The 9698-nt window shown below is 63.9% G+C and overlaps 4 protein-coding genes across 4 annotated transcripts; 1 reads left to right on the forward strand and 3 right to left on the reverse strand.

Moving 5' to 3' along the window:
- Window positions 1-362: 362 nt before the first annotated feature.
- Window positions 363-2189, reverse strand: MNEG_1539 (hypothetical protein; the record flags this gene model as incomplete). Its single annotated transcript, XM_014049972.1, has 2 exons — window positions 363-920; window positions 1317-2189. 2 exons carry the CDS (start codon window positions 2187-2189, stop codon window positions 363-365), a joined length of 1431 nt encoding a protein of 476 aa, XP_013905426.1.
- A 1187-nt stretch (window positions 2190-3376) lies between these two features.
- MNEG_1540 (hypothetical protein) lies at window positions 3377-4179 on the reverse strand (the record flags this gene model as incomplete). Its single annotated transcript, XM_014049973.1, has 2 exons — window positions 3377-3715; window positions 4081-4179. 2 exons carry the CDS (start codon window positions 4177-4179, stop codon window positions 3377-3379), a joined length of 438 nt encoding a protein of 145 aa, XP_013905427.1.
- Window positions 4180-6817: 2638 nt separating this feature from the next.
- Window positions 6818-7306, forward strand: MNEG_1541 (hypothetical protein; the record flags this gene model as incomplete). Its single annotated transcript, XM_014049974.1, has 1 exon — window positions 6818-7306. The coding sequence occupies one exon, from the start codon at window positions 6818-6820 to the stop codon at window positions 7304-7306; it is 489 nt and encodes a 162-aa protein (XP_013905428.1).
- A 1709-nt stretch (window positions 7307-9015) lies between these two features.
- Window positions 9016-9624, reverse strand: MNEG_1542 (hypothetical protein; the record flags this gene model as incomplete). Its single annotated transcript, XM_014049975.1, has 1 exon — window positions 9016-9624. One exon carries the CDS (start codon window positions 9622-9624, stop codon window positions 9016-9018), a length of 609 nt encoding a protein of 202 aa, XP_013905429.1.
- Window positions 9625-9698: the final 74 nt, after the last annotated feature.

Here is a 9698-nt window from a genome sequence, read left to right on the forward strand (position 1 = left end):
CAACACACTACTCAGCTGCAGATCCGCATGCTGTTCACTCAGTGCAAGAGCAATTTGGTGTCATGTACGCTCAGTCCGGGTGCAAAGCTTTGTGGTGTGCAGTCTCACGTAAGGGTGCAGCGTGATGCACGGGCATGTTGTGTACACTTGCTGCGCAACTCTCGTGGCGAGGCCACGAACAGCGACGACTGCGTGGGCCAATAATGGCTTACGGCAGCAGTGACACAGAGGTGTGCGGCTGTGGTATGATTGACTCAACAACATCAACCAGGAATGCTGACTCGCAAGTGGACTGCCTCATCATCAGGGCTGCGTGTCACGGCAAAATCTCATTCATGCAGCAGGAACCCCTTGCTGGCAGCTCACACCCACATGGCCGAGCCGATTTGAGGCAGCTCATCGTTGGCCACGTCCACCGAGCCCTCGCCCTCACCCTCACTCGCCTCAGACTCGCCGTCATCACCGCTGCCACCTTCCTCCCTGCCCCGTGCGGCAGCTGGCCAGCTGCTGGTTGCACCCTCCCCCGCCGAGCCCTCCCCCGCTGAGCCATCCCCCGTCGCATCCTCCAGATCAACCCCAAGCCCGTTTGTGCTGTCGCTCCGCCCGCGCCGGCTGCCGGCTGGCGGCGGGAAGGTGAGTGGCGCGTACTCGCGCTCAAGCTGCTCCCGGTTTGAGGCCAGCCATTCAGCAAACCCTGGATGGTCCTTGCCGAACCGCGCGTCCGACCAGGCAGGCACCGCCGGGGCCCCGTCCGACCCGCCAGAGGACGCCCGCGCTCCCTCGCCGGGCAGCTTTTTGGCGCGTTTCAGGAACGGGTAGCGCGCGAGGCGCGTGGCGCTGTAGCCGGCGAGGCGGCCGATCGTGGGGTCTGGCAGGTTCATGAGGAAGTCTCCGCCGAGCCCCACTTGCAGCAGCGCAATCTGTACACGCAGGTTTGAAGAATGCAGGGTGAGTCATGACTTTGTGGACTGGGAATTTGTCATTCAAAGGTGTGTACACTCGAGGAGGGCAGCGCGTGTAGTGCGAGGAGCAAGCGAGGGCTCGGCTGCGGCACGCAGAAGCGCCGGCCGGCGCGCCTGCATGCGTGCTGTGCCTCAAGACACGCAAGCGCTGCAGCACTGCAGCGCTGCTTTCCAGCCGTCCAGGAAGCTGCAAGCACAGTAAACCTGAGTTGGCAGCCAATGGTTGCTGCTAGCTACCCATTGACTCGTTACCACACTCACTCCTTGGATTATGAACACTGGCGCAAAGCCCATTTTGAAATGTATTAAAGCAGCAAGAGTACAGGCCCGTGTGCTGTCTATCTGAGTACCCACCTTGGCGATGAGCGTCCGGGGCTCGATCAGCAGCAGCTGGGGCGCCGTCAGCAGCATGCGCTGCATCCACACCACGGGCATGTCCAGCTTCTGCAGCGCCTCCACCCTCTGCTTCAGGACACCCTCCGGAAGCTCAAGCAGCGCCGGGTGCTGCTGCAGCATGTGCTTGATGGTCCTCTCTGATGAGGCCCGCCCGCCGGCGCCACGGGCGGCGAGGCCGCGCGCCAGCGCGCGCACGGCCTCCTCGCAGCGCGCCTGCAGCGCCGACGGGTGCACGAGCGCAGCGCGCGGGTAGCGGCGGAACGCCTCGCTGCCGGCGCGCAGCTGCCAGAAAGGCTCCTCATTAGCAGTGTTGAAGAAACGCCCCAGCTCCATTATCATTTCCCGCTGCGCGCCCTTGGGCAGTGTCAGCAGCTCTGGCGCCGTGCGCACGGCGCGCGCGCGCTCCGTGCGCGAGCTGCATTCCGTGAGCTCCCACAGGCTCGCCGCGTTGGCCGCGAGCACCTGCGCCGGCCACTGGTCAAGGCGGGTGACGCTGCACGTGCGGACGGCCGCGGCGGCGTCGGCGGCGGTGATGCCAGGCCCCAGCGCCTCTGACAGCTGCGCCGCAAACGTCTGCTGCCCGGGGGGTACCTGCTTCTTGGCTCCCGGCGCGCGGGGCGGCGCGCGGCGCTTCGGCGAGGCGTCCGCAGACGCAGCGCCGTCACTAGTGCCGGTAGCGGCACCGTCGTTGGTCGTGTCGCTGCCGTCGGCTTTCTTAGCGGCACGCCGCTTGGCGGAACAGATGGGGTGCGCACGGCGCCGGACCCAATTGCAGTTGCTCGTGCCCAGCGGGCGCGCACCAGGAAGTCTCGCGGGCAAGCAGGTGTTCATGGCTTAGGTATAGCGCATTCTCTGCTGGTGGGATAGCACGAACAACGAGGCAATGGTATGTCCGGTGGACCCCGTGATCACACGACAGCAGACAGTTGTCAAAACCTGATAAGTATGGCGTACACTGCAGCTACTCACACACGCGATCTACATGCGCAAAATTATAGCCTTATCAGAAACAACTGTAGAACAGTACCGGTACGAGGTGTTGTGTAAAGAGGCGATCAGACGCTGCTCAACCTTGATAACAATTTGATTGGCCATCAGACATTCTGCACAGCCCTTTTGGCCTCTGGCTAGGCACTAACTGCAGCACTGGCCTGTTCTGCAGCGCAGCCGCACGCCGCTTCACACCTGATTAATGGATCACCTGGCCAGCTGATCGGCGCGCCGCTACGAACCCTGGCAGCAGCGATGCAAGCGGCGCGAGCAAGAAGCTGCGGCCCCTGCGCCTGAGCGGTGAGGAGGCCCACAGCGGGCGGCAGCCTCGACGGACTGTTGTCTGCGCCATGGCCCGCAGAAGCCCAGGGTCAGATGTCACTGCAGCCGACCCTGGGCGCCGCGGCGAATTGCACGTGCAAGGCCACCTAGCTCAACAGTGGCCCCGCCCACACCCCTGCCCCCTCGCCCCCACTGGTTGAGCTGGGTGATGTTGCACGCGGTGAGCTGCTGTTGGGACGGGTGCAGATGGAATGCTGGTCTCGAGAGAACTGCTTGCAGCTGCTCGTAACGTTTGGCAACTGTATGTGATGCCACGATTGGCAACATCCTGCACGACTGCAGGGCCGAGAGTGCACACCTTGCGCCGGTGCTGTTCAGGCAAACCTCCTACACCATTTGTTGTTGAATTGCGGCAGGCAAATAGACCTTTTTCTGCAGTGACAACAGAAAGTGAGCACCAGCCTGCGTTGTTGCAGAGGGTTTCTTGAAGCAGGCAACGATTGAAGGCATCTGCCACCGCCAAATCACCGGCACGGTCAGCATGAAGGCAGTCATCACTTGCCAAAGCGCAGGGCAGCACACACCATTTTTGAACCAGCGACACATCGAATAACGTTGCGTGAAAACAGTACAGTTGTGCATGGCGGCATGCCTTCAATGTTGGCACAGCGTTGCACACATGAGGGTTATACGTTGCGCACACACCAGTTTGCTAGATACCCCCTGCTTGCTCAACATTCCCTCTCTCAGCTGCCGGCAATCAGCTCATCCACGAAGGGCTGCAGTGACCGCACCAGCAGCGCCGCCGCCGTGTCGTTCAGGTGCACGTGGTCCGTCAGCAGGCGCAGGCCGTTGACCCGCGACACCGCGTTCCATGAAGACCGAAAAACGTACCGCCTGACCACCGCAGCCACCTGGATCCACACCATGCCCCATAGACTCATCGACGGCAGCCCCGCCGGCGGCGGCGCCGGCGTTGCGCGCGCGGCTAAGTGCTCCACGCAGGCGGCGTGGAAGTCGACGAGGCGCGCTGAGTCGGCGTAGCGCCCCACCAGCTGCCGCAGGGTGGTGTTGTACTGCTGCACCTGTGGAGTCGTACAGTTTGGATAGGAAGGGGAGCAACATGTGCAGGGCTGCAAGGAGGAGCTGGTGTGTATAAACAGCATTGGGCGGAGGCGCCAGGCGCGTTGTCATGGGGCGTGCGGCAGTCAGAATTGCAGCCTCCAGATATGGCTGTACAGCCAGGACAACAAGCAACACAACGCATGTGTCCTTTGCTTCTCAGCGGCGAGAACTTCTGCTGAAATCCTGGAGCCTGTTCCCTCGGTTTCGGCACCGCGTCAGCACGGCACATGCCTACGACCGCTCGTGGTGGTTGTACTCATACGCAGACGAGCGCCTGGGCCAGAGCGGCAGGGCCCCATACGTACGCAGCCCTTCACCCCCACACCTTAACGTTGGCCGCGTCTCCAAGATCCTCCCCAATCGGCGGCAGCGTGATGACTGCCGCGCGGCAACGGGGCGCCCGCTCGCGCAGCGCGCGCAGCATGGCTTCGACCTCGGCCGTGTGGGCGCTCAGGGAGGCCTCTGCGCCCTTGAGGGCCGGGAAGCAGCGGCGGTAGAAGCCGAGGCGCGAGGCGTCTGGCGGCCGATAGGGAGGGGGGATTGGGCAGCACAGGTTTCAGCCAGGGTTTGGGGGGCGTGGGGCAAGTCGGCGCCCTGGGGCTGTCGCGGTGATTGAGGGACGCAGGGGCTCAGCCTCGTTCACCCGACACGGCACCCGGCGCGACAGCGCCCTTCCTGGCGCCACCTGTGGCCCGCCGCGACGGGCGTGCCTCTCGTGGCCATGGTGCGACGCAAGCTTGCCCCGGCATTCCTCTGCTGGCTGCTGGCTTTTGTGAACGGCAGGCGGGTATCTTCTGGCCCCACCCCTCGACCCCGCCAGCTCGCCAACATGACTAAAACGCAAGGCCCAGAGACGCATTCAGACCCGTGGCTTACACACCACAGCTGCAGGTGGCCCACGCTTGCTTTCCAAGCCCTCGACCCCAACTCATCTGCGTGAGAGTGGACCCCGAACGGAAACTTCATAAGATTTTCAATCCCGCTCAACCGCCCACCCAGGGTGGCGATGACGTCGTTAGTGCCCGCCAGTATGGTGACGCCCGCAACGTCGGGGTGCGCAGCAAGCAGCTGGTCTAGACGCCGGCGGATGAGCACCGCCCACTCGCCCGCTGCCGTGCACAAAAGCAGTGCAGTGGTTGAGTGTGGGCTCGGGGTGAGGGTAGGGGAAGGGATTTGCAGCGATTGCCCGTGCACAGGGTGAGCGAATTGGCGGACTGTCAGTGTGATGAGGAACCAAAGCGCGGCGAGCAGGCGCAGTGTGTACATGCGCCCCATGTGATTGCCGTGAAGGGTTTAGGGTGCAGTGCAATCCACAGACCACTCCTCGCCAGAATCTGCACATGCCGCGTGCACAGGCGCGTCTGTGCTCGTGAAAGCTCGTGTCGCACCCACCTCTGCCTGCCCGAACCACTCTGAGCTTGCCGCGCGTCGCCGCCGCCAGGCTCCCAACCCAGTCTGCCCCAAGTATGGCTTCCGTGTGGCTGTCCCCCACACAGAGCAGCAGAAAGCTGCTGGACATGGCTTGGCGCAGGGCGCTGGTGGCCCAAAGCGGCAACAGGCGTCAGCTAGGGCTGGCTGAGGGGCGACGTGCTGCGGCAATGCCCCGCCCTGTAGGCTCAATCGCGATGATTAAGATCAGTAATATCCAACAAAATCTTCGTGACACTGTACACACGGCTCTCCTTCAAACCAAGAGATCACCAGCAGCATAAACGGTATGAAAAGCTACGGTGAAGTCCTGTATTTGTAGAGATGCTCTGCCGAGTATGCACATAAGATGTGTCCATGCTTGTGATACCGTATGCGCACGCTCAACCCCAGCCCTGGAGGGCAGGCAAATCGGGGCACCATCACACTTTGCATTGCGTACTGCTCGTTGACAGTCTGGCTGTCAAGTGGCATACTGTACTGGCCAACGCGCCTGCTGACCTCATTGTGGAGACGAACCCCCAACATGTGAGCTCTGCGTATGATGCTATGGCAAGGGAGGGAGGGTGGGACGCAGGGGATCGATACGCCTTTCACGTCAAAATTTCATCAGCGATCGCATGCTCCAGGGTTGTAATGTGGAGGTTCCTAGGGGGAGATTTGCACATGGGAGGTCTGGGGAGCGTCGATCTACGTTCCTTTTGCGTTTTGCAGGACGCGATTGCCCAAGGCACAAAAGCGACGACACTGTTTGACCGGTGCTTTGACCGCCACCATGACAACTGGACTTTGCTGACCTGTGGCTGCTTGTCGTATGCTACAGCCGTCGTTACATTGCTGTAGATCCAAAAGCTTGGTCACGTGGCAGCCCCCTGACGGACCTCCGTGGTTGACCAGCTAAAAGCAAACCCGTCTCCGCATACTGCCCTTTGGCTGCCGGCTGTACCCCACTCTCATTGAGACTGATGCTGCGACAGGGCCGAATCCAGGCTGTGCAGCGCAGGTGCCACGCGGCATGCAGCTCAGGCGCAGCTGGTGCAGTCACTTGAGGCACTGTCGCCTGGGCACCATGCATGGCAAGGTCGGCACGCCCGCATATGCCCATTGCTAGGGTGTGCATGAGTTGTGCAATTGATGGCGTATTGCTTTGTGCTTTCACACTTGGTGGCCACCATCGGCATAATCGCAGGAGCTGCTCGCTCGACGACCAACTCAGCGCTTCGGCATTCTACGTGTAGCTTCTGTGGCCTTAGGACTTGCTCAAGGGCGACATTAGTGACAGACGAGCCCGCCGCTGCCTCAGCTGCCCCGTGGCGCGGCCTGTGATGGATGCAGAGCGGCCTGCCCGACAAAGGTGGGGCGCGTGGGCATCACGTTAGCTGTGTGCGTGCTGCAGCGCGCCATTGGGATGGCGTCGTCGGCGACCTTGCAGCAGCACCTCGCCACTCGCACTCCCACTGCGTGCGCCGTGCCCTTCTGCATGCCCCGGTTGCATTGGCGCGCCTTCTCTGGAAGCCAACCATTGTCTCCGGTATCTCCAGGAGCTACCAGCTGATCAATTAGCCGTGCATCCACGCAGCACCTCGCCGCCACCCCCTGCTGCCCTGAAGCGCCGTGCTTTCTCTGCGCGCTCCATGAACACCACCACCCGCAACCCACTCCTCAGGGGCCGGCCGCTCAAGCAGGCGATACAGGAGTGCGAGGCGCGGTGGTTTCAGGAGACTCTTGTTGCCGCACAGGACGGGGAGCCCAATCAGATGGCGCTGCTAGGGCACATGCTGAGCGTCGGGTATGGCTGCTCCCCATGCCAGTCAGAGGCCGACCACTGGTTTGAGGAAGCTTCCAAGCGGCTGGGCTACCACCCCTTGGAAGCCGGCCAGCAGCTGCTCGGCGGCGCCGCGGGCCCGGTGCCGGCCGCGGCGGGGCCGGCGGCGCAGGCGGGGCAGCAGCTACTCGGGGAGCAGCCGGATGAGCGACAGCTGGCCGATCAGCAGCAGCAGCATCGGCGGCACGAAGCGAGCGCGTCGGCGCCCCCACATCAGCACACGAACAATCAGCAGCACCTCGGCTATGGGCAGCAGCCGATGCAAGTGGACGGCTCGCAGCAACAGCAGCAGCGGTGAGGCCAACAAATGAGCGCGTCCACACCAGCAGCTGGGCCTGCGTCGGCAGCGGCTCCGAGGAGCACCTAGCTCAAAGGCGGCGCCGCTGCCGTCGCAGCCGCAGGCACGGTTACGCCCGCCGACAGCAGCGCAGCTGCGCCGCCCGGCGCTTGACGGCCCCCCGTCTCTCTTGGGCTGTTCTGCCCGAATTAAGACACTGGCGTGTATGCACCCCCGAATTTCTTCCGACAGCTCACGTGCTGCGCCAGCGCGCCCCCTCTTTTGACCACTGCGCAGCCTGCCGCGCACAGCAAGCTTTTAGCGGCGGCTGCCGCGTTTTTCATGGCCCTCGTCGGCGGCCGCCGGCTCTCAGGCCTGTCTACGTATGTAGGGTGCGCAGCTGCACTTTGGAAGATCCAAAAGTTTTCCTTTTTCAACCTCCCCACACCCACACCCTGACCGCTTGCTGCTGGTCTCTGGCGTTTTTGGCAGCGGCTCCGGCCCACTTATTGGTTCCTCCACTTTCTTTATTTCGTCTCTGTACCTGAGTGGCATGTGAGTCACATTATACAATGCGTCCCGCGCCGAGCGGAGGTTACGACTGCCCCCAATGTGGGAGCGGCCCCGTCAAAATCAACTTGCCAATTGTTTGCGCTCACGAAATGCTGGGGCAGTGGCACGGGGGGTGGCATGCCTGGTTCCCCCTCTGTGGGCTCTCCAGCGCCTGACACCCTGTAGCACGCACCCCTGCAGAGGTCTGCAGGTTGATGACAAACCGGTAACGCGCTCGCGAGCCACACCCCAGCCCAACTCTACTCTTAGCTTCGTGGCAGCACCAAACAGCGTGGGCGCATTTAAAAACACTAGTCCAACATCGTCCTGCGCGACCTTGATCAAGAAAGACGTTAGAAGTGTACGAGGCGGGCGCCGCCATTCGAGCGCAGGAGCAGTACCCTGGAGCGACACGGCAAGGAGAGCGAACTCCCGCACAGGAGGGCAGCTGCATGGTGGCGGTGCGCCAAAGCGAAGAGCGCACGCCCGAGGTTGTGCGCAGTCGCTCGTGCGCACGCACGCTCAGCCCTGCAGTCGGCGCCCGTGCTCTTGCTTCAGAGCCCAGCACATGCTTTGGCGAGTGATACAAATGCTGCGCTTCGGGCTCAATCATCGCGGGGCATGCTTGGCTTTGAAGCCTGAAATCGTATGACATGCGTGCAGCCGTCTGCCAAAGCCGCAGCGGCCTACTGCCTGCCAAAAAATGGATGTGGCTGCTCGAGGGAGATCTCGCGGAGGGCTTGGAGAAGTTGAAGGGTTTGCGGCTCGTCAAGGTTTAGAATCCGAAATCCTCGGGCGGTTTTCGTGCCGCACACCGTGCGCCGCCGCTCGCAGGCCAGGCGCAGACGCGGGCGCGCAGGGGCGCTGCCCGGCGTTTGAGGGCCATGGGCCGCAAGTAGGCAGGCGGATCGGTCGGGGTGTGGCTTTGGCAACAGCATCAAGGCGTGACGGTCCGGCCTGGCCGTCCTGGCAAGCAGCACAGCTCGGGCTTCCGCCCCGCCCCCGGCTCGTTCAATGGTCCTTGATGGGACAAGATTTCAAAGGGTTCGTGTGATCAATGCCGTTCCCAGCAGCACTAGCCCTCGCCCACCTATACGCTGCCGCGCCCGACAGCCGGCTCGGCGCATGCGCCCGCACTGCATAGCACGGGCCCAGGCGCAGCGCTGTCGCGGCCCCTGTCAACCAGGTGGCTGCATCACCCACCCCACAGCATTCCCCAGCCCGTCGTCATGGCCGCCGAGGCCATGCCCCTCGCCCACCAGCCCCGCCGCCGCCCCGGCCCTCCACCCGCCGCCGCTCGCGCTCGCGCGGCGCCGATCATCGCTTTCCGGAGTCACGCGGCGCGAGCGCGGCGGCGAGTGCGGCCCCTCGGCGCCCGCCCCGCCGACGCCGGCGCCTCCGCCGCCGCTACTGGCCCCGGCCCCGGCCCCGTCGCCGGGTAATCGGGAGCCGCCCAGGAGCACGGCCAATGGCGAGCCCGGCTGCGACGACCAAGAGTGCTGCGCCTGCCCAGCCCCACTCCCGCGCCCGCTGCCCGGCCCGCCGCCGCCATGCGCCGCCGCCCCGCCGCCGCTGCCATCCCCGGCGCGCCGCGCCGCAAGCGCGGCCTGATGCTGCGCGGCCGCAGCCGCCGCCTGCTGCCCGTCGGCCACTGCCTGCAGCAGGCGCCGCAGCTGCTGCATCTCCAGGTGCAGCATGTCGACGCGCGTCGCCACGTCAGCAACTGACATGACCTGCCCCGCCAGCCCGTCCACCTTCATCCCCAGCTCCCTCACGCCCGCGCTCATCAGCGCATAGTCTCGGTCCGCCCGCGCCTCCCGCCTGTCCAGCTCCCCCGCAACAGCCGCCGCCGCCGCCGCGG

This window comes from Monoraphidium neglectum (assembly GCF_000611645.1).
Source record: "Monoraphidium neglectum strain SAG 48.87 unplaced genomic scaffold scaffold00156, whole genome shotgun sequence".
In the NCBI taxonomy this organism is placed as follows: Eukaryota; Viridiplantae; Chlorophyta; class Chlorophyceae; order Sphaeropleales; family Selenastraceae; genus Monoraphidium; species Monoraphidium neglectum.